The sequence below is a fragment of the Prionailurus bengalensis genome, chromosome B1 (assembly GCF_016509475.1).
Source record: "Prionailurus bengalensis isolate Pbe53 chromosome B1, Fcat_Pben_1.1_paternal_pri, whole genome shotgun sequence".
Lineage (NCBI taxonomy): Eukaryota > Metazoa > Chordata > Mammalia > Carnivora > Felidae > Prionailurus > Prionailurus bengalensis.
Genome location: NC_057344.1, coordinates 111,496,189 through 111,521,377, shown reverse-complemented (window position 1 = coordinate 111,521,377; position 25,189 = coordinate 111,496,189). Strand labels below are relative to the sequence as shown.

General features: G+C 36.8%; 1 protein-coding gene and 1 non-coding gene across 2 annotated transcripts in view; one reads left to right on the top strand and one right to left on the bottom strand.

Moving 5' to 3' along the window:
* LOC122479328 lies at positions 1-140 on the top strand. Its single transcript, XR_006296349.1, has one exon. It is a non-coding gene; the product is annotated as a U4 spliceosomal RNA (small nuclear RNA).
* An 11,431-nt stretch (positions 141-11,571) lies between these two features.
* Positions 11,572-25,189, bottom strand: part of ZGRF1 (zinc finger GRF-type containing 1) — a 93,172-nt gene continuing 79,554 nt past the window's right edge. Inside the window, 5 exon segments of the mRNA XM_043570225.1 lie at positions 11,572-12,743; positions 12,896-13,157; positions 13,852-13,986; positions 14,119-14,295; positions 24,927-25,050. Coding sequence (XP_043426160.1) covers positions 12,598-12,743; positions 12,896-13,157; positions 13,852-13,986; positions 14,119-14,295; positions 24,927-25,050 — 844 coding nt within the window. The 3' untranslated portion in view covers positions 11,572-12,597.

The following is a 25,189-nucleotide window of genomic DNA, read 5'->3' as shown; positions in this document are numbered from 1 at the left end:
AGCTTTGCGCAGTGGCAGTATCGTAGCCAATGAGGTTTATCCGAGGCACGATTATTGCTAACTGAGAAAACTGAACACAACTATATGTTGTCTACTGGAAAACCACTTTGACTACAGACAAATTATAGATTAAATATAAGTGGAAGGATAAAAATACACCATCCTAACACTAATCAAAGGAAAGTGGGAGTAGCTATACTAATTTCAGACAAAACAGACTTCAAAGTAATGAACGTTATCAGGGATAAAGAAGGGCATTACATAACGATAAAGGAATCAATTCTCCAAAAGACATAACAATCCTTAATATATATGCACCTAACAACAGAGCATCAACGTAAGGGAGACAAAAACTTATAGAACTGTAAGGAGGAATAGATATATCCACTAATATAATTAGATACTTCAACACCCTTCTCAGGAATGAACAGTCCAACAGGTAGAAAATCAGTAAGGACATAGTTGAATTCAACAACACCATCAATGAACTGGATATAATTGACATCTCTAGACTACTTCATTCAACAATAGCAGAATACACATTTCTCTCATACATGGAACACTTACCAAGCTTGAACATATTCTGGACCATAAAACACCGTAACACATTTAAAAGTATATAAATCATACAATATTGACTCTCAGACCACAGTGGAATTAAACTAGAAATCAGTAACAGAAAGATAACTGAAGAATCCCAAAATATATGGAAACTAAACAACACACTTCTTTTTTTTAAAGTATATATATTTATTTTGAGAGAGAGAGAGAGAGAGAGAGAGAGAGAGAGCAAGTTTGGGCCAGAGTGAGAGGGAGAGAATTTTAAGCAGACTCCTTGCTCATCGTGGAGCCCAAAGTGGGGCTTGATCCCATAGAAATGAACCAATTCCTTGAAAGATACAATCAGCCAAAACTCATAGAAGAAAAACAATCTGAAAAGACCTATATTTTTAGAGAAATTTTATCAATAACTAATAACCTTCCAAAACAGAAAGTACCAGACCCAGATGGGTTGACTGGTGGATTCTACCAGACATTTATGGAAGAAATTATACCAAATATCCAATTCCCTGCAATCTCTTTCCAGAGGATAGAAGCAGAGGGGATACTTCCGAATTCTTTTTTTTTTTTTTTTTTAGAGATTTATTTAAAAAAAAATTTTTTTTCAACGTTTACTTATTTTTGGGACAGAGAGAGACAGAGCATGAACGGGGGAGGGGCAGAGAGAGAGGGAGACACAGAATCGGAAACAGGCTCCAGGCTCTGAGCCATCAGCCCAGAGCCCGACGCAGGGCTCGAACTCACGGACTGCGAGATCGTGACCTGGATGAAGTCGGACGCTTAACCGACTGCGCCACCCAGGCGCCCCTCTTTTTTTTTTTTTTTTTGAGGTCAGCATTACCCTAATATCCAAACCAGTCAGATATAACAAGGATAGAGAACTACAGAACAGTTAGCTCTCATGAACATTGATGCAAAGATCCTCAACAAATTATGGGCAAATGAAATCCAAAACAGAATTATATGCCACAACCAAGTGGGATTTATATAATCCACCACATCAAAAACTGGGAAAGAAAAATCACATTATCATCTCAATAGATGCAGAAGAGGCAACTGGCAAAATCCAATACGTATACATGATAAAAACTCTCAGTAAGTTAGAAAAAGAGGGGAACTTTCTCAACTTGATAAAGCCTAGCTACAAAAAACCTACTGCTAATTCCATACATAATGGTGAGGAATTCAAAGCTTTCCCACTAAGAACAGGCACAAGGCAGGATGTCCCCTCTCACCACTGCTTTTCAGCATCATACTGGAAGTCCTTGGTAATGGAATAAGGCAAGAATAGGAAATAAAAGGCAAAGAGGTTAAGAAAGAAGATATAAAACTGTCTTTGTTCATAGATAATATAATTGATCTGTGGAGAAAAGAGTCCACAAAAATCTCCTGAAACTAATGAGCAATTATTGCAAGGTTGCCAGTTACAAGGTTAATAAACAAATGTTAACTGTTTTCCTATATGTTGACAATGAACAAGTGGAATTTGGAATTAAAAACACAATACTATTTATATTAGTACCCGATTCAATGAAATACTTAGGTATAAATCTATTAAAATATAAGATCTATTTGAGGGAAATTACAAAGCTCTGAAGAACAAAATCAAAGAACTAAATAAATAGGTATTTCATCCTCACACACAGGAGGACTCGATATTATCAAGGTATCGGTTCTTTGCACTTTGATCTGCCAATCCAATATAACCCCAGTCAAAATCCCAGCAAATTATTTTATGAATATTGACAAACTGATTCTAAAGTTTATGTGGCCAGGCATAAGACCTACAATAGCCAACACAATATTGAAGGAGAAGAACAAAATTGAAAGATTGATGCTACCAACTTCAAGACTTGCTATAAAGTTTTAGTAATCAAGACAGTGTAGTATTGGTTAAAAAAAAAAAAAGACAACAGAGCAGAATGGAGTCTAGAAATAGACCCCTATAAATATAGTCTACTGATATTTGACAAAGGAGCAAAGGCAATAAAATGGAGCAAAGGATAGTCTCAACAAATGATGCCGAAACCACTGGACATGCACATGCAAAAAAATGAATGTAGACACAGACTTGACACTCGCCACACAATCTGCAAAATGGTCCATCACCTAAATGTGAAATGCAAAACCATAAAACTCCTAGAAAATAACATAGGAGAAAACCTAGAGTACTTTAGGTATGGCGATGCCTTTTTTGATACAACACCAAGGGCATGATCCATAAAAGAAATAAATGATAATCTGTGCCTCATTAAAAACTTGGGCACACACAAAAAGAAAAGATCAAGAGAATTAGAAGACAAGCCACAGGACTGGGAGAAAATATTTGCAAAAGACACATCTAATAAAGAGTATCCAAAATGTACACAGATCTTAACACCTCACCAAAAAAAAGATACAGATGACAAATAAGCATATGAAGAGATGCTCCACACCATATGCCATCAGGGAAATGTGAATTAAAAAAACGAGAGCACTACACATCTATAAAATGGCCCAAATCTAGAACACCAAAAACACCAAATGCCAGTGAGGATATGGAGTGACAGGAAGTCTCATTCATTGCTGGTGGGAATGCAAACTGGTACAGCCACTTTGGAAGATAGTTTGGCAGTTTCTTACAAAACCAAATATACTCTTACCATATGATCCAGCAATCACACTGTTGGGTTTCAACAAAGGAGTTGAAAACTTCTGTCCAAACAAAAAACTGAACATGGATGTTTATAGAAGCTTTATTCATAATTGCCAATACTTGGAGGTAACCAAGATGTCCTTCAGTAGGTAAGTAGATAAATAAATTGTGGTACATCCAAACAATGCAATATTATTCAATGACAAAAAGAAATAAGCTATCAAGCCATGCTGTGGCACCCATTTGCATATTAGTATAATTTTCATCTTTTCATGTATAATTTTCTCAAGAGCACCCAGCAGCAGCCCAGGTATGAGAAATGGAAAAGGATGTTAGAGTTTTATCAGCTGGAAAAACCCACAGCGAAGAGTCAATGCACCAAGGCAGTTGAGTGTGATTAACACAATGGTGTCTGGGCAGACAGGAAAAGATCTAAGGATGCGATAGGGTTGGCAGAACAGTAAGGAGTCAGGAGATGAGAGATCATGATGAAGCCAGGGAGTACATGTTGGGGAAGTGAGGGAGAGGCTGTGGTCAGTGGCATGTTGGAGTAATTTATGCTGATGACAAATCTCAGGTGATTGTTTAAAAGTATGAACATGGCATGAACTGGAAGACAATACTGTTCAGTAAAAAAAGCAAGGTGCAAGAAAGTGTGTATAGTAGAGTACCATCAGAGGGCAACGCCACTAATATTTATTGTATGCTAGTAAAATATTTCTGGAAAGAAATTTAAGAACCTTATAATATTGGTTGACTCTGGGGAAGAGAACTGGGTAGCTGAGGGACACGACAGAGAGGTAGACTTTTCACTCTACTCCCTTTTGTTCCTCTTGAATATTGATTCATGTGTATGTTATTACCTGCTCAAAAATATATAAATAAGCCTAGACAAAAGGAAGGGAAAAGAAAATATGATATAACGAATAAACACAGAATACAAAGTGAGGTATTCATCCTTTAAGTATACAAATTAGGCATATATATGGACAAATACTAGAAGGTGAGAAAAATAAGCTCAACTTGATTTGTTTAAAAACATAGAAGAAAATGTTTAAAAAGAAGAAAGGAAAACATACGACCTGGACATTCTAGATTTTATATTATTCAATGTGCAAACACTGAGAACCTATTGTGGTGGTGCTGATCCTAATTTAGAAATGCAGAATAAGTTTTGAAAAGCCATTGGCACTAAAGTTATGAATGTAGCACCCTTTGCAATATGTTCTTTATTTTGTCCTTAGCCCCTTGTATTCAGTCAGCTTGCTTACACAGTATGCCTGATACGTGAAAGCAATTCTCATACAACAATGTCTAGACTCAGCAATTTTCCTGAAATGCTGTTCATTATACTTCGTCTGATGCCGATTCTGTACTCATGTGATTGTCTCCATGTGGAAGGTCATCATTATGCATTCAAAACACTGGATATGGCCCATGATACGTGAAAAGAGTCATAGACTACTTGGGGATGCCATCTGGTTAGACACACACACACACACTCACCCCATCTGTGAGACTTGGTATCTTTTCATGCCTCAGAATTTGTCAACCCTGAATATTCCCCATCAGTTACCCACCTCCATGCACATCCAGCCCTCTTCTACTTCTCGTTGCCTTACCTGGTCTTCAAAGATCTGGCCTCTGCCTCACACCCCAAAGCCTGACACTAACTCTAGGAGTAAGGAATCTGGAAATGTAGGTAACAATGTATCTGAGCTCCCAACATCATCATGGCCATGGTAGTTCTTGCTTTATTTAGAAATAGACACTCCAAAAGAATGGTCAGAGAAGCCTGATATTTTTACCTCAACAATTCTGCCAAGTTTCTCTATCAGGGAGAGCTTTAGCCTGCCCCACATAGGCGCAAGGTGGTACGTAACTAATTCACCTGTACTCCATGCCTGGGCTGACAAATAAGACAAGCTGCACACATGTGTTCCCGAATACTGAACCAGCCTGCTTTCCATTGAATATGGGGCCAGCCACAGAGTAGATGTTCAATGAATGCACTGACTTCAACTGAATCAAGAAATGATTTCTATTCCCCAAAGCCACAAATCCATTACAATCCAGCCAATAAAATAAATATATTCAAAGTTTCTGTTGTAAAAGAGGTACTCTAGGGGCTCCTGGGTGGTTTGGTTGATTAAACATCCAACTCCTGACTTCAGCCCAGGTCATGATCTTAGAGTTCATGAGATGGAGCCTCGCATCGGGCTCTGCACTGACAGAATGGAACCTGCTTGGGATTCTTTCTCTCTGTCCCTACCCCACTCATTCTCTCTATGTCTCCAAATAAATAAATAAACTAAAAACAAACAAACAAAAAAAAAAAAAAAAGAAAAAGAAAGAAAGAAAGAAAGAAAGAAAGAAAGAAAGAAAAGAATAGGAGAGAAAATCAATAATAAAGAGACTAAATAAAACAGAAGAGTTAGGGGCGCCTGGGTGGCTCAGTCAGTTGAGCGTCCGACTTCGGCTCAGGTCATGATCTCATGGTCAGTGGATTCAAGCCCCGCGTCAGGCTCTGTGCTGACAGCTCAGAGCCTGGAGCCTGCTTCGGATTCTGTGTCTCCCTCTCTCTCTGCCCCTCCCCCCGCTCATGCTCTGTCAAAAATAAATAAACATTAAAATTTTTTTTTTAATTAAAAAAATAAAAATAAAACAGAAGAGTTAAAAATGTTAACCTATCTAGTATTTCAGGATGAAAAGAACTCAGGGCCTTGCAGAGATATTTGTATTGTATTTTTCCTTTATTCTATCATCAAGTCATGCTAATATAAACCAAAAACACAACTTGAGCTAAACACACATTTCACTCATGACTAATTACGAAGCAGGCATTTCAAGTCAGCATTAAGCTAATGTTTTTAGAACAATTATTTAATTTTCAAGGTCCAATATCTGTCGAGTAAATCACCAATTTCCATTTCCTTCTTATTTAATATAAAAAAATCAAATTAGTAGAAAGCTATTTCACAGCTGTCTTTAAATTAAACCATAGTCAAGAGCACGCAGCATTGCCAAATCAAACATTCTATTTGTTCCAATATCATAGAACAATACCAAACGTTACATTTTACTGTGAAGTTTTAAGCTGGGCTTCATAATCTCAGATTTTAACTTGTGATTTTTCACAAACGACTCAAATATTGAAATGCATATTTCTAAGGACAGGGGTTGGCAGCAGAGTATGAAACATATATGTTCTTTTTAAGTCAACTTTTGAAAATAAGGATTTTAGGAATCACCAGCTCAGCTATTAAACTTCTTTGCTGGTAATCAGTTTTTCTTGCATTAAGTAGCAAAGTGGATCCTAGTAGCAAATGTAGACCTTCAAAGACCTTCAAAGAGCAATCAACAATCTGATTTCTTCACAGTTTGGATGAATGTTTAAGCGTGCAATTGCTGTAAACTCAGGAACACATTTGGGACAAGGCTTGGAGAATTATGAAACAAGTTTCGTTTCTTCAGTGGCTTTATTTCTTTCCCAAACATAAAAGAATAGTTTTATAGAAGTAGACTGGTCATTTTTTATTCTAAAATAATTCAAGTAAGCGGTTTTCTGTTTTAACTGATAAAGACAACACTTCATTGCTATGAATTATAATCAAGCCCTTGCCATTTTTCCATATAGAATGAGTAAATGTTCCTTTGTTAATGTTTAAAATCATACCACAAATTGGTTAACTTATTCACATATATACATTGTTGTTTGTAACAATTATCTGGGTAGTGGATCCCTAGGTGCTTTTTGTTTTCTATTGTATACTCTGCTGTATTTTACAAATTTTCTACAAAGAGAATGTATTCTTTTCATAATAAAAAATTGGAGGGGGGGTAGGCACCTGAGTGGCTCAGTCGGTTGAGAGTCCAACTTGATTTTGGCTCAGGTCATGATCTCATGATGGTGGGATCAATACCCACATTGAGCTCCATGCTGCCTGCTTGGGATTCTCTCTCTCCCTCTCCCTCTGCCCCTCCTCTGCTCATGTGCACATGAGCACACGCATTCTCTAAACAAACAAACAAACAAACAAACAAACAAACAAACAATTTTTTAAAAATTTAGGAGTGACGTCAACAAGATGGTGACATAGTTGTTCCTGACTTTGCTCCCCCACACCAGAACAACACCACTCAAGAATAAGACCCACTGAGAGAATCCTAGAACACAAAAATGAGGCTGAAACACCCCCACATCACAGACACCGGGAGAGACTGCCTTCAAAGGGTAAGAAGTGACTACATGTTGACCACATTGCCCCTCCCCTGAGATAGCACAGCACCGCTTGGAGAGGTTTCCCCTGAACCTGTGGATCTTCCAGTGAGAAGAGACCCAAGAGGAATAGCCAGTCATCCCCAGCATTGGGTCACTTTAAGGGAGTCCCTACTCTGATCTCACTCCATGGAGATTGCTGGGGAATCTGCAGGGCCCAGCCACTGGGAATCTGACTGTGACAAAGGAGGCAGGGGCTTACAACAAACAGGACAGTCAGACTGAGTTCACACCTGCAGAGCCCAAGAAGTAATCCCAACCAGGGGTTTTTTTGCTTACCTGCAAAACTCTGACCAGGGAGCTCAGCAGGTAGCTGCCTGACTTAGTTCCTCAAATGAATTCTGCCAGCTCTAAAGCCTGGCTTGCCCCAGGCCCAAGCCAAGGACCTGAATCAGAGCTCCACCCTCTGTGGAGTGTCTTATGGCCCCATCTGACCAGAAGGGCTGGCACAACTGGAATCTGTGGTCCAGCAGCAGCAGTAGAGCAGAGAAGTGGATGGGCAGAGCTGACTGTCCCCGGAACAAAGCCAGTACTGGGAGTGGAGTGTTCCCACACTACACACAAGCGGAGGGGTCAATTCACAGCCCAAACTGAGGGTAACTTCTGGCTCCTCCCCGTGAAACTTCAAAGTAGCCTGAAGTAGCCTCTCCCCTTCCCACCCAGACAAAGGAGCTTCAACATAGCCCCATCCCTGTGAATGCTTTCGACCCCATCTGACCAGAAGTGCTGTGGCAACTCCTGGAAACTGTATGGCCCAGCAGAACTCAAACTGAGAGGTAGACCGCAGAGCCAATAATTTGACAAGCAAAGCCATGGTCCTGTTCATCCAGGGAACGTGGGATGTGGGTTGGTTTGAGTTAAGACAACAAAGAGCATCTGAGAATCTCCCACGGCATTTGAGAATCTAATTCACAGCTCCGCTCATTGCTGAATATAGCCTTTAGTACGTCTGACCAAGGAACCTAATACACAAGATGCTACACAGTCCATTCAACAGCACTGCTTACTGTGGCACTGGAACACAGAGCGCAGCCCAGGCTTCTCCCCTCTGCAGAGAAGAGCCAGTGGCCTCACCTGACCAGGGAATTCAGTGTACAGTCTGACCTGATTTGGGTCGCTCAGCGATGAGCTGTCTGGGCCCTGGATCCTTTCCTACTGCGCAGGCAACCCAGAGACCATCCTACAGCCTCGCTTGGGTAGGGGACTGAGCCAGCCGTTCTATCCAAATGTTCTCTGCCAGTGGCACAACCCCCCACCTAATCCTCAGAGCTCAAACCCTTACCTCACCCCAAAACAGACGATAGCATGCCCCACCTGCCCAACAACACCGCCAAGAAATCCAAACTGAGCTGACTGGTTAAGAACTGTCTCTGCGAAAGCAAATCTTTAAAGACTGGAAGGGGAGCCTGATTACTCAAATGTACAGGTACAACATACAGAATCAAGGATCATGAAAAATCAGGTAAATACGATACCACCAAGGAAAGCTAATATAGCTCCAATAATTGACCCTAAAGAAATGGAAATCTATAAATTATCAAAGAGTTTAGAATAATCCTCTTAAAGTTTAGTGAACTATAAGAAAACACAAATAAATGAAATTAGGAAAACAATGCATGAAAAAAAACCCACAAGAAGTTTGACAAGGAATAGCAACCATCAAACAAATTAACAGAGACATAACCCCCCTTTTTAAAACTAGGATTGTGAATTATGTACCATTATTACTATGTTGCAGAATCTAACTATGACTATATATTTACCATTATTGGTGGGATTTACACTACCTGTGTTTATGTTAATTAGCATTCTTTTACTTTTGCTCAAAGAACTCCCTTTGGAGGGAGGTCTGGTGGTAAGGACCCCCCTCAGCTCTTGTTTGTTCAGGAAACTCTTTATCCCTTTGTTTCTGAAGGACTTCACTGGCTATAGAATTTCTGGTTGACAGTTATTTTCTTTTGGTATTTTAAATATGTCATCTCATTCTCTCCTGGCCTGAAAAGTTTCTACTGAGAAACTGGTCAATAGTCTTATGGAGTTTCCATGGTATATAACTTCTCTCTTTTCTCTTGCTCCTTTTAAAATTGTCTTTGACTTTTAACAACTTAATTACTATGTGTCTCAGCGTAGTCCTATTTGTGTTGACCTACTTGGGATCCTTTATCCTTCGGGCCTCATAGATCTGAATGTCCATTTGTCTCCCCACATTCTCTGATTGCTTTAAATACAGTTTCTGTTCTTTTTTCTTCTTCTGGAATTCCCATAATGTGAATAGTGTTTGTTTTGTGTTTCATAATTCCCAAAGGCTTTCTTCAATCTTTTTTTTTTTTTTTAGTTTTTGCTTCTCTGGAGAATTGTCAATATCCCTTTCAATGTCCTTTACATAACAAATTCTTTCTTTTACATGGCAAAGTCTACTTTTGAAAATCTCTATTGAATTCTTCAGTTGTATTTTTTAACTCTAGATTTGTTTTTTGTTTTAGATGGTGCCTATTTCCTTGTTGAACTTCTTGTTCTGTTCATACATTGTTTTCCTAATTTAAATGCACACTAAAAGGATCATTCATCATGATCAAGTTGGATTTATTCCTGGAATGCAAGGACAGTTTAATATATACAAATCAATGTGATACCCTGCAATAGAACAAAAAAATGAATCATCTCAATAAATGCAGAAAAAGCATTTGACAAAATTCAATATCCATTCACAATAAACTCTCAATAAATTAGGCAGAGAGGAACATATCTCAACATTATAAAGGCTATATATGACAGGCCCACAGCTAATATCATACTCAATGATAAAAGGCTGAAAGTTGTTCCTCTAAGATCAGTTAAAAAAAATGGGCAAAAGAACTAAGTCTTTTCTCCAAAGAAGATATATGAAAGGCCAGCAGGTATGTGAAAAGATGCGCAACATCACTAGTCATTAGGGAAATGCAAATTAAAACCACAATGAGGTATCTATCACCTCATGCCTGTTGGAATAGCCATCATCAAAAAGACAAGACAACAACTGTTAGTGTGAATATGGAGAAAAGAGAACCCTTGTGCATGTTTGTAGGATTGTAAATTGGTATAGCCACTATGGAAACAGCATGGAGTTTCCTCAAAAAAAAAAAAAAAAAAAAAAAAATTAAAAATAGAACTACCATATGATCCAGCGATTATATACTTCTGGAGATATATCCAGAGGAAATGAAAACTCTAACTCAAAAAGTCATCTGCACCATTCATAGCAGCTTAGACGTGGAAACAACCTAAGTGTCCATTGATGGATGAATGGATAAAGAAGTTGTGATATAGGGCCGCCTGGATGGCTCAGTTGGTGGCACATGTGACTCTTGATCTTGGGGTCATGAATTCAAACTCCAAAAAGGGTGCAGAGTTTACTTAAAAAAGGCAGAAGCTGTGATACATATATCATATGTAAATATGAATATGAATGTACATCATATATGAATATCACATGTTATTTAGCCATAAAAAACAAGGAAATCCTACCATTTGTGAAAACATGGATGGACCTTGAAGGCATAATATTAAGTAAGTCCAAGAAAGACAAATACTGTATGATCTCACTTATATGTGGCATATTAAAAACAAAAATCCCCAAACTTCTAGAAAAAGAGATCAGACTTGTGGTTACTAGAAGTGGAGGGTAGAGGGAGGGGGAGTTGGAAGAAGGTGATCAAAAGCACAAAATTCCAGTTATATGATAAATAAGTACTAGGAATGTATGGACAACGTGATGACCACAGCTAACACTGCTGTACAATATACAGGAAAGTTGTCAAGATAATAAACCTAAGAATTCTCATCACAAGAAAAATTTTTCCCTTTTTCTCCCTCTTTTTATTGTACCTATATGAGAAGATGGACGTTAGCTGAACCTACTGTGGTCATCATTTCACAATACATGTAAATGAAGCCATCATGCTGTATGCCTTAAACCTATGCAGTGACGTATGTCAATTATTTCTCAATAAAACTGGCAAAAAAAAGGGTAATATACGTAAGTAGATTACAGTTATTTTTACAGTGGAATATCAAACAGGAACGAGAATATTAAAAACTACCAATATTCAAAACAATGTGAATGAAGCTCGTGAGAATATTTAATCAATCACATGTAGAAGCATAATGTGATTACATTTCTATAAAGTCCAAAGCCTGCACACGATAACATGAATCTCAAACCTATGTTTTTAAAAGTTATGATATTGGTTACCCTGAGGGTGAGAGTGTAGTAGCAGTGAGGGGACACCGAAGGGGCTTCCCGATACTGGTTATGTTCCGTCTGTGATCTGAGTGCTGATTACAAAGATGTATTCACTTTATGAAAATTCACTCAGCTGTATACTTGTAATTTGTACACTTTTCTATATGTGTATATTAAAAAATACTTCAAAATAAAAAAATTTAAATCCATTATATATTTTATATACCAATATCTACCATGTGAATAAATGCACAGGAAAAAGACGAGAAAGAAACGAACCAAAGGTAGTCTCTCATTCATTCATTTGTTCATTCATCCAATGGCTACTTACTGAGAACCTACAATACCAGGTATGGTACTGGGTACTGGACAAGGCCAGGTACTGAGCACTGCATTCTCCAGGAGTGAATTTTTTGCATTTTTCTTCTTCTTTTTATATTTCTAAAAAGTTATTGTGAATATGTTTTTACTTATAACTGGGCATTATATATATTTAGTTTTTAAAGATTCTGATAGAACTGTAGTTCAGACAGTGGTGTATTGATACAACTTTGTAGCCATGTTCTAATAGATGAGTTTTTGAGATATTTACTTATTTTTGAAGTAACATTGGTATTCCCCAGGAAGGCTTTTCCATACCCTTTGTAAAATTTATTCCTTTAGCAAACAGAAATAATAATTTTTAGAAAAAAGTGTATTTTTATTAGTAAGATTTTATATTACGTTCAACATCTGCCTATCTTAATATAAGTATGTATATTTTTTGAAGAACAAATTTTTATTTGGAGTTAATTTATTACATAAATATTATAAATTTTTTATCAATAACATTTTGGGGTAGTAAAAATATAAAAAATATATAGTGTAAAATGAATTTGAATTCATATAAATACAAATTATCTATGCCATGACTTTTTGTGAATGAGATTTATCTTTTTCACTCTTTTTCTTCTGTTTCTCTTCTGCTTGTTTTTCAGAATAATCTTTAAGAAGATGATTCAGCTGTGGTTCACACTGGCTTGCATGTTGTAATCCATCTTCCCTTCCTAAAAAAGAGATAAAATGTGAGACGACGATATTTCAGTCATCTCACACAGTGGCAAAGTCAGAGCTAGTCCTACTTAAACCACTCCAAGCACTAACTCAAGAGTCATTTTTAATTCAAAACACTTGAATTAAAGACATTTTTATATTTTACCTTCACAGTGTTGGATCACACGTCCCCAGAGTCGATTTTTCCGCAAACAGGCTAAATTTCCCACGATCAACAAATGCCTCCTTCCTCTGGTCAATGCAACATTCATTCTTTTTTCTGAATCAATAAATCCTACTTGTCTTGTCCTTACACAGGACAGAATAATAATCTCCTTTTCAGCTCCCTGAAAAGCATCTACTGTGGATACCTGCACGGCTTTGATATCAGGATGATCAAAGTCCACAGCATTGAGTGAATGACAAAGCTGTGGAGGAAAAGACGAGATCACACAGGGAAGAGACCATGAAGAACTTAAGCCCTGAACCTATTCACAGCAGCCATTTTTATTTAACTAGTAGTGGATAATTTTCATTTTTTAATGATTCACATAGATTTGGTAGTTTCTAAAATGATTCATAAATAACTAGATGACAATATAAATTAGGAAACAAAAGCAAAAGTGATGATTTATCTATTGTTGGGGAATTCATCCAGATATACTAATTCAGAGTTGAAAATTAATAATAGAATAGATAAAAAATATTTTAAAAAAGAAAAAAAGTAAAAACTAGTTAGAAGTAATTGGTTTACATGTACATTAATATTTGCTATCTACTTTTGATTTATTAATAAAATGAAATAATAATGAAAGAACATTTTGGAAAACAGAGATTGAATCCCATCTGGCCCAAAACACAAAGCATACACTGTATTTTCTTCCCTCTAATTTGTTTATTTGCATTTTTGCCCTAACAGCTGTAAACTGAATTTAATTAAACCTTGTTAGGTTTACATTTAATTATACAGAAAAAAAGCCAGACCACACAAAAATCAGAATTTTTAAAAATGTTACACTCCCAAAAGTTTTTTAAGTACCAAACCCAACTACTACTCAAATGTAACTATCAAATATTGTAACAAAACGTCCCAATATTTAAGTGTCACAATACGATACAAACCTTGTACATCTGGGATTTGTATAATGTTATCACCCCGATCACCGAGCCTGCTATTCCACTTACAATCAGTGATTGAATCAGCTTGAGTGTAAAAGCAGCTTCTGCCACATTATGAAAGCTGTTATCTCTTTCAATCTGGAATATGAAACAGAGCCTAAATTATATTTCCCAGAAAGGCTGTGGAAAGACCAAGAAAACCATATAAACAACAACAATAAAATTAAACCAGGAAACTAAACCATGTTGACTCTCATTAATGTCATTTACCTGCTCCAGTCCTTTAACGTTATAGAAACACAGAGTTGGGAGCCATTCCAATAAAGGGCTCCTCTCTGTTTCTGAAATGCCATTCATGAGGTTTCCTTCATAAAACAGATCATTAGAGATAGCACTGATTGCAGGGTGACAACGGTATTGGGTTCTCAACAGAACTGGCTTATGACCCTAAGAAATTTAAATCAAGAAAAAAAAATTAAAGCATTTTTTTCCTTAGGGAGAAAAAAAAAGATTAGTATTTAAAAATTTAAAAATATCAACATACTGTGCTCTTAGTAAATGAATTACAACTATGATCAAATAGACTACAAATAACAATTTTTAATTACTAAAAATATCTTCATGGTAACCTATTATTTATACCACAAAATTATAAAGCATGTCAAATATTAGACTTATCTAGTAAGTTTGGTGACTAACATTAGGTGGTTTCATAATGTATGTGGCACTAAATTGAAAAGGAATCTTTAAAAAATATATATTTGAGGGGCACCTGGGTGGCTCAGCCGGTTAAGTGTCTGACTTCAGCTCAGGTCATAATCTCATGGTTTGTGGGTTTGAGCTCTGCATCGTGCTCTGTGCTGACAGCTCGGAGCCTGGAGCCTGCTTTGGATTCTGTGTCTCCCTCTCTCTGTCCCTCCCCCGCTTGCACGCGTGCTCTCTCTCTCTGTCTCTCTGTCTCTCTCTCAAAAATAAATAAACATTAAAAATTTTAAAAAAATGTTAGAAAGACTTGTTGATAGCTCATTAATTTTCCTCCTTGGGCATAAGCCATCTTTTATTTTGAATCTTCAATCTTGTTAGTGCATCATAAAATCCACACTCCATCCAAGTTAGAGCTTTTGTAGAGCATGCTCTGTGTTTGCAAAATGTTCTGGAGCACTATTTGAACATTTTGAATAAGTACAAGGTACTCTAATAATAATAATAATGCATAGTTAAAGGCAGGATTAATGATCACACAGACAAGGTATCTTTTATGGAAGAAAAAGAGTAAGGAAAAAAACAGTCCTTGTATTATTTAGGGCATAAGTTTGCAGATGAGTCTAAGTCAGTGGGCATGTGAAAACCTTGCCAAAAATACAAAATATGCTCAAAGTACAAAAATTCTCAAATGATTTTTTTTTATTCAAAGGACCATTATTTAGTACTAGAAACAATGTTAGAAAAATGATTAAATTATGGTATATTCACATAATATTTGGTGATTAAAATATTTGTGACAACAGTGATGATTACAAAGCTAGTAATAACACAGAGAAATGGTTTATTATAATGCAAAGTTTAAAAAAGGCAGGAGAGTAACTACATGGTATGGTTTCAACTACGTAAAAATACATATTTTTACAGATTTATTGCGATATAATTGACATTTAACATAATTGTGTAAGTATAACACAATTGTATAAGCTGAAGGTGAACCATGAATTGATTTGATATTCATATATTGCAAATTGACTACCACCATAGCATTAGGTAACACCTCTATCACATCACATAATTAGGTAATTACACTTCTTTTTTAATAGTGAGAACATGCAACATCTACTCTCTTAGCAATTTTCAAGTATATGATATTATTAACTATAATTACCATGCTGTTAATTAGATCCCCAGAACTTACTCATCTGATAACTGGAAATTTATGCCCTTTGACCAACATCTCCCTCTTCCTACCTTTCTAGCTCCTAGCTCATGGTAACCACCATTCTACTCTTTGTTTCTATGAGGTCAGCTTTTTTTTAGATTCTACAGTAAGTGATAACATACAGTATTTATCTCTTTCTGATTTATTTCACTTAGCATAATGCTCTCAAGGTATATCCATGTTGTTGTAAGTGGCAAGACTTCCCTCTTTTTTTTATGGCTGAATGATATTCCATTGTGTGCACATATATCAAATATATGTATTCTTACAGTGTATATATTTGATATACGCAGACACCCCTAGGATAAAAGCTGGAAGGAATGATACCAAAATATTACAAAGGATTTTCTCTTGGGGGCAGTGAGGTTATTATAGATTTTTTTAAATCTTTTAGTTTTCTGTAGTTTCCACACTTTCTATAATGAATAATAGATATTATTTTTGTTTCTTTTAATTAATTCTGAACTAGTTAAAATATATAGAAAAGTAAAAAAATATAATACTCATCTGTGTACCACACAAATCTGACATTAGTATTTAGGCATCTTGCTTCAGATTTCCTTTTTGTTAAAACATGAAATGTGGCATAGATAGCTAAGCCCCCCCACCCGCCCCCATGCTCATCTATTTCCTCTACCACCTTCTCTAGAAACAGCTCCAATACTAACTGTGTTTTATAGCATTCCCATGCAAGCTTTATATGTTTCATACATGGGCATGTATGTATGAATAATACACATTATTTGCTGTGTTTTTGAAATTCACATAAATTATATTTTATACTATGTATCTCTTTGTACCTTGCTTCTTTCAACATCTACTATGTTTATGAGAATGATCTATATGGATCAAGTTCATTCACCTTGAATGTTTTATATATTCCATTTTGTAAATTCAATTCCATTATATTCTACAAATAAATCCACTTTTCAGTCTATCTTTATTTGCCCTTTTAAAATTCCCTCAATAATCTACTTCATGTTTTAAAAATCATCGACAACAGATAAGTGAAAGAGCAAAGAGCATAACAGCATGTATTGTACGGTGGCATTTGTAAAAGAGGGGGGAAATATTTTATGTCTTTGCTTATGATGGCATAAATTATCACTAGAAGAATACAAGAAAAAGATGACAGTGCTTTGGGGGAGAAAAACTGAGTGGTTGGGGGACAGGAGTAAAAATCTTCACTCTACTTTATGGTTCCTTTAGAATTTGCATTTTGAATCATGTGACTAGGTTACCTATTTAAAAATGTTTTCAGAATCTAAATAATTTTTTAAATTAAGATTTTTAAAAAGCCAATGGAAAGGTCTGATTCAAAAGAATCTGAACACAGACTTATCATGGAAGTGGTAGAAAGTTGTGCAATTCAATTCAGTTACAATTAATAACTCAAGATAATTGAAAGCTTGAGTCTTCACAAAATTGAGTACAACTCAACTCAAAACAACACAACTTGAAACTCAGTGTAAGGGGAAACTTCTGAAAAAGGTGGAATAACACTGCCTTGCAGAATCCATTCTCCAATATCTAAAGAAACACCTACAACAATATATTAAAAACAATAGCAAAGGAAAAATTCAGTAGCCATGCACCAAAGAAAGGTTTAGAGACAACTCAATGCCATAAAGTTTATAAAGTGCTTATCAAGAAACAGCATTCTAAAGCAGAAGGGAGAGGGGCGCCTGGGTGGCGCAGTCGGTTAAGCGTCCGACTTCAGCCAGGTCACGATCTCGCGGTCCGTGAGTTCGAGCCCCGCGTTGGGCTCTGGGCTGATGGCTCGGAGCCTGGAGCCTGTTTCCGATTCTGTGTCTCCCTCTCTCTCTGCCCCTCCCCTGTTCATGCTCTGTCTCTCTCTGTCCCAAAAATAAATAAAACGTTGAAAGAAAAAAAAAAAATTTAAAGCAGAAGGGAGAGGGGCGCCTGGGTGGCTCAGTCGGTTAAGTGGCCGACTTCCGCTCAGGTCATGATTTCACGGTCCGTGAGTTCAAGCCCCGCGTCGGGCTCTGTGCTGACAGCTCAGAGCCTGGAGCCTGTTTCAGATTCTGTGTCTCCCTTTCTCTGACCCTCCCCTGTTCATGCTCTGTCTCTCTCTGTCTCAAAAATAAACGTTTAAAAAAAATTAAAAAAAAAAAAAGCAGAAGGGAGAAATGCAGTACAGATCTTTCTTGACTTATGATGGCGTTACATCCTGATGAACTCATCGTAAGTTGAAAATGGAAGTGAAAATGCATTTAATACACTTACCCTATGGAACATCATAGCTTAGCCTATTCTACCTTAAACATGCTCAGAATACTTACATTAGCTAGCAATTGGGTTAAATCATCTAACACAAAGCCTAATTTATAATGAAATATTGAATATTTCATGTAATTTATTTAACACGATACTGAGAGTGAAAAACAGAATGGCTGTATGGGTGCAGAATGGCTGTAAGTGTATAGGTTGTTCACAGTCATGACCATGTGGCTGACTGGGAGCTGTGGCTCGCTGCAATGCCCAGCATCATGAGAGAGGATCTTACATCATATCGTTAGCCTGGGAAAAGATCAAAATTCAAGATTCAAAGGATAGTTTTTACTAAATGTGTATCACTTTCACACCATCATACAGTTGAAATTGTTAAGTCCAAATATTGTAATTCAAGGACCATCTGCATGGTGAGATTCCTAACTTCTCTAGAAGTCATAACATAGAAATTGCTCCTAAGAATAGTAATGAAAGAGGGAAAGTGATCTGAGCAGTTAGTTTTTAGTGAAGTGAAGGCTCTGAGGATGAAACATCAAACTGGGGGGACACCTGAAGTCCAAGAATATTCCTTGTCTGGCAAAGGGACAATACCTCCAACTATGTGGAATGAATCCTGATACTGGATATTTAATAAAACCTTAGAATTGAGAGAGCCCATGTAAGCAAAAAAAGGCAGTACACGTTCTTAACTTTTTTTTTTTTACTTATTTTTGAGAGAGAGAAAGAGAGACAGGGAATGAACAAACGGGGGAGGGGCAGAGAGAGAGACACACAGAATCCAAAGCAGCTCCAGGCTCCAAGCTGTCAGCATAGAGCCCCATGCAGGGTTCGAACCCATGAACCGTGAGATCACGACCTGAGCCAAAGTCGGACGCTCAACCGACTGAGCCACCCAAGTGCCCCAAGACAGTACACATTCTTAATTCAGTTCTATTCCAGTCCCACACCTACCCCACTCCTCACACCCTATTTTCAGGGTACTAAGAAAATACAGAATCTGAGAGCTACCTAAGCAAGAACATCAGGAGATCAAGCAGGAATGGCAACTGTGCTAACACACCTTCCCCTCAAACTAACAAGATAAAGACAATGCAAACACTATGTATAGAATGCAGCCTAGACAAAATATAACCAAGAAACAGAAGAAAGTTTTCCTCAAGTCTCAACCTTTAGAATATAATCAGAATGTAACTCAGTGAAATAAAATCTCAACAGTGAGATGATGAAAAGACAATGAGATTTAAAAAGATAATGAGATTAAAAGGGAAATTTCAATCCTAAGAAAACAAACTAATTTTCAAAATAGTATCATTAGAGAACTAAAGGAAGCAAAGAAAAAATGGAATTTCTTCATAAAACTCACTACAACCCAACTTAAAACTCAATGCAACTTCAAACTCAATGTAAGGGGAACAGACATATTAGAAAGCCTTCACAGATAATGAAGACAAAAAATTAAAGTAACATTAATGGAAACAGATAAAGATACCCAATATAAAAATAATTGAGGGGCCTTTGTATTTTAGACCAAATGTGTCTCCGACCCCAGTTCCTATGTTGCAGCCCTAAACCCCACAGAGATGATATTTGGAGGCGAGGCCTTTGGAAGGTAATTAGGTTCAGATGAGGTCATGAGGATGGGGTCCTTATGATAAGATTAGTTTCCTTATTAGAAGAGGAAGAGGCCAGAGTTTTTTTCTCATTCTACCATGTGAGGACACGGCCAAGAAGAGCATTCTTACCAGGAACCAAATCTGAAGGTACCTTGATCTTGGCCTTCCCAGCCTCCAGAACTGTGAGAAATAAATGCCTGTTGGTTAAGCCACCCAGTCTATGGTATTTTCTTACAGCATCCTGCACAGACTAAGCTACTGGTAGAGAATTCATCAGGTAGAGCAGAAGCCTTTCCTGAAACAAAGAAACAAGAGTCTCCAGTTTGAGAGAACTTTTATTACAGAACGATTAGTTACAGAAAGCTCCACACTGAGATATACTGTGGCAAATTTATAAACTTTAAGGTTGTAAAAAGAGTTATTGTATCTAGGTAGAAAAAATAAATCATTACAAGGGGAAAATAATCAGGCTGGCCCTAAAATTCACGGTAATACTTGATGCAACTATTCAATAAGCCAAGATGCCTTTTACATTTAAAAGCAATGGACATTTTGAAACAAAACGGACTCAGGAAAGTATGTATCTATAAGTCATTCTTGAAAAAAAAAAATGATGATGAAATCCAAAGCACCCATATGAATGACACTGAAACTTCTAAATATAGAACTAATTCTAGGGTCACCTGGGTGGCTCAGGTCATGATCTCATAGTTTGTGAGATCGAGTCTTGGGTCGGGGCTCTGTGCTGACAGTGTGGAGCCTTTCTGGGATTTTCTCTCTCTCCCTCTCTCTCTGCCCCTCCCCCACATGCATGCGCACACGTGTGTGTGCGCGCACGTGCATGCGTGCTCTTTCTCTCTCTCAAAATAAACATTTTTTTTAAAAAATTAAAAAATATATAGAATGACTCTAAACAATCATACAAATTATGACTATAGAACAAAAAGAATAACAATGTAACTAACAAAAATAGGAATAAGGGAAGGGATAAGAAAAGGGGGAAAAGCATGAGAGCACTAATATCTCTACCATTTAGAGCAAAGCAATCAATCCATCCATCTAAAATCTCTTGTTAGAAGGATCTTTTAGGAAATACTATCTCTTAAGGGTGAAGAAACATTTATTTGAGATTTAATCATTCTTTTAGTTTCATTTCCATTTTTCTTCCTCTGTTAAGAAAGTACAGATTATTGGGTGTCTGGGGGGCTCAGTAAGTTAAGCATCTGACTTCAGTTCAGGCCATGATCTCATGGTTCATGAATACAAACCCTATTTCAAATGAGCACAAGCCCCACTTTGGGTGAGCATGAGCCCTGCTTTGGGTGAGCCCCAGTTCTCTCTCTCTCCCTCTCTCTCTCTCTGTCTGCCCTTTGCTCAGTTACACCCTCTCTCTCTCTCTCTCTCAAAAAGTACAGATTATTGAAAGTTCAAACAGCAAAGTAACTCCTTAAATGCAATTTAAGCTAGCAACACTGATAAAATTTTTCTTTTGGTAGATTTTCTATATTCTTTTGGCCGTAATATTTTAATCTTCTGCTTATAAAAATAGCTTGATTTTGAATATTGCGTCAAAACAATAGTAATAATAAATAGATAAGCAAATTGTGGTACATGCATACAATGGAATATTATTCAGCCATAAAAAATTAAATAATATAGACCAATGGAATAGAATAGAGGGTCCAGAAATAAACCTGCACATAGTCAACTGATTTTTGTCAAGGGTGCCAAAACCATTCAATGGGGAAAGGACAGATTTTTTTGACAAATGGTGCTGGAAAAACTGAATATACGCATGGGGGAAAAAAAAACTGGACCATATCTTATACCTTTACAAAAATAAACTCAAGATGGATCAAAGAATCTTAAGTTAAATGTAAGACCAAAACTATAAAACTCTTGAAGAAAACACTGGGGAAAATTTGTATGATACTGGATGAGGTTTCATGGATATGACCCCAAAAGCACAAGCAACACAAGAAAAAAAAAATAAACTGGATTTCACCAAAATTACAGAACTTTTGTTCATCAAAGGAAACTGTCAAGGGGCGCCTGGGTGGCTCAGTCAGTTAAGTGTCTGACTTCAGCCCAGGTCCTGATCTCACAGTTCGTGAGTTCAAGTCCCACGTCAGGCTCTGAGCTGATAGCTCAGAGCCTGGAGTCTGCTTTGTATTCTATGTTTCCCTCTCTCTCTGCTCCATCACTGCATGCACTCTGTCTCTCTCAAATATGAACAAAGGTTAAAGAAAGAAAAAAAGAAAAGAAAAGAAAGAAACAGACTCTTAACTACAGAAAACAAACTGATGTGGTTACCAGAGGGGAAGTGGGTGGGGGATGGGTTAAACAGGTGATCAGGACTAAGAAGGGCACTTACTGTGATGAGCGTCAGGTGTTGTATGGAAGTGTTGAATCACTACACTGTACACCTGAAACTAATATTACACTGTATGTTAACTAACTGGAATTTAAATAAAAACTTAAAAAACAAAGAGAATGGATTTAAAAAAAAAACCCATAAAATTATTATATGACCCAGTAGTAGCACTTCTGCATGTATACTCAACAGAACTGAAAGCAGAGACTCGAATAGGTATCTGTATACCAATGCTCATGGCACTGTTATTCACAATAGCTGAAAGACAGAAACAACCCAAATATCCATCCACAGATGAGTGGATATATGAAATGTGGTATTACATACAATGGAATATTATTTGGTGTTAACAAGGAATGAAATTCTGACACATATTACAACATGGACACACGCTGAATGGATTATGCCAAGTAAATAAGCCAAACACAAAAGGACACAAATCATATGATTATACTTATATGAAGCACATAGAGGAGGCATATTCACAGAGGCAGAAAGCTGAATAGAGGTTACCAGGTGCTCAGGAAAGAAGAGGAATTATTGTTTAATGGGTACAAAGTTTCTGTTGGGATAATGAAAAAGTTCTAGATATGAGTAGGGAGATGACTACAGTACCATTAAGAATGTATTTTTATTTAATGTAATACAGTATTGATATATGCTATAATGTGGATGAACCTCAAAAACTCGGTGCTGAGTGACATAAACCAGGCACAAAAGGTCACATATTGTATAGATTCTGGGTTGTATATGATATGAAAGTTTTAAGATTGTATGACATAAAGTATACTGACTAGATACGACTATACAGACTGAAAACAGACTGGTGGTTGCCAGGGTCTGGAGAGAGGAGGGAATGGAGAAACTGCTAAATGGGTATGGGTTTTTATTTTTGGGTGACAGAAGTGTTTTCAAATAGAGCCCGTGTTTACATAGTACTGTGAACATATTAAATGCCACTGAATTATCCACTTTTAAAACGGTTAATTTTACATTATGTGAATGTCACCTCTATTTAAAGATATATTATCACCACTGTTATTCAACACAGTATTGGAAGTCTTAGCCTCAGCAATCAGACAACATAAAGAAATAAAGGCATCCAAATCGGCCATGAGGTCAAACTTCCACTTTTCGCAGATGACATGATACTCTATATTGAAAACCCAAAAGATTCCACCAAAAAACTGCTAGAACTGATTTTGAATTCAGCAAAGTTGCAGGACATAAAAACAATGCACAGAAATTGGTTGCATTCCTATACACCAACAATGAAACAACAGAGAGAGAAATAAAGGTATCGATCCCATTTACAACTGCATCAAAACCCATAAAATACCTAGGAATAAATCTAACCAAAGAGGTGAAAAATCTATACACTGAAAACTATAGAAAGCTTATGAAAGAAATTGAAGACACAAACAAATGGAAAAAGATTCCATGCTCCTGGATAGGAAGAACAAAGATTGTTAAAATGTCAATACTACCCAAAGCAATCTATATATTCAATGCAATCCTTATAAAAATAACGCCAGCATTCTTCACAGAGCTAGAATAAACAATCCTAAAATTTGTATGGAACCAGAAAAGACCCCAGATAGCCAAAGCAATGCTGGAAAAAGAAAAACAAAGCAGGAGGCATCATAATCCTGGACTTCAAGGTGTATTACAAAGCTGTAATCATCAAGACAGTATGGTACTGGCACAAGAACAGACACTCAGATCAATGGAACAGAATAGAGAACCCAGAAATGGACCCACAAACATATGGCCAGCTAATCTTTGACAAAGCATATTTATCCAAGGGATACAGGTATGCTGTTTTGAAGGGGCACATGCTCCCCAATGTTTATAGCAGCATTATCAACAATAGCCAAAGTATGGAAGGAGCCCAAATGTCCATCGATGGATGAATGGATAAAGAAGATGTGGTGTATACACACACACACACACACACACACAATGGAGTATTACTCGGCAATCAAAAAGAATGAAATCCTGCCATGAGCAGCTACATGGATGGAACTAGAGGGTATTATGCTAAGCGAAAGTAGTCAGAGAAAGACAAATATCATATGACTTCACTCATATGAGGACTTTAAGACACAGAACAGATGAACACAAGGGAAGGGAAGCAAAAATAATATAAAAGCAGGGAGGTGGACAAAACATAAGAGACTCTTAAATATGGAGAACAAACAGAGGGCTACTGAAGGGGTTGGGGGAGGGGGATGGGATAAATGGATAAGGGGCATTAAGGAATCTACTCCTGAAATCATCGTTGCACTATATGCTAACTAACTTGGATGTAAAGTAAAAATAAATACATAAATAAATTAAATTTTAAAAAAGATATATTCATAATTAGGGGAGCCTGGGTGGCTCCATCGGTTAAGTGTCAGACTTGATTTAGGCTCAGGTCATGATCTCATGGTTCAGAGTTCGAGCCCTGCATTGGGCTCTGGCTGACTTCTTGGGATTCTGTCTCTCCCTCTCTCTCTGCTCCTCCCCTGCTCAGGATCCCTCTCTCTCAAAATTAGTAAATGTTAAAAAATATATATGTGTATATTAATAATTAATTAAAAAAATTCTTTTAAATATGAAGCAGCACTCTACAACAGCTCTACAATAGGGGACATGGATAATAAAGACATTATATAGAGTTTTTTAAGATTTTAGAGCAAAAGCAATATATTTACTACCCACTATTAAAGTAGTACATGGGGAAAACATTCATTATATAAAAGGGTACTTAAATTACAAGGTGCTAGTTATCTTTAAGAGGGGTACTTTCTAAACAGTTACAATTATTTTAGGGCAGGAACTAAGTCTTCTAATATTTTCATTTTCGATCTATCTATGGAGTATATAATCCATAAATGATAATTCTGCATGAATTGAACAGTAGTACCATTAAGCAGAGCCGATCAAAAAGAGTTTGTTCTAATCCATTTTCATGAGCTGCATCAGAACCCTGAATAGTAGGAGGAAGCTGTTTGGGATCTCCAACAAGAATCAGCTTTTCACACTCGAACCTAAAAACAGAATTCCAAAAATTAATCTAAGCAATAAGAGAAGGCAAGCATTGACATCATTTGCTGCACTATTTTCCAACATGTATTCCCAGAGTTCTGGGAACTAACAAGGCTTAATAATGCTAATAAATGTATTAAA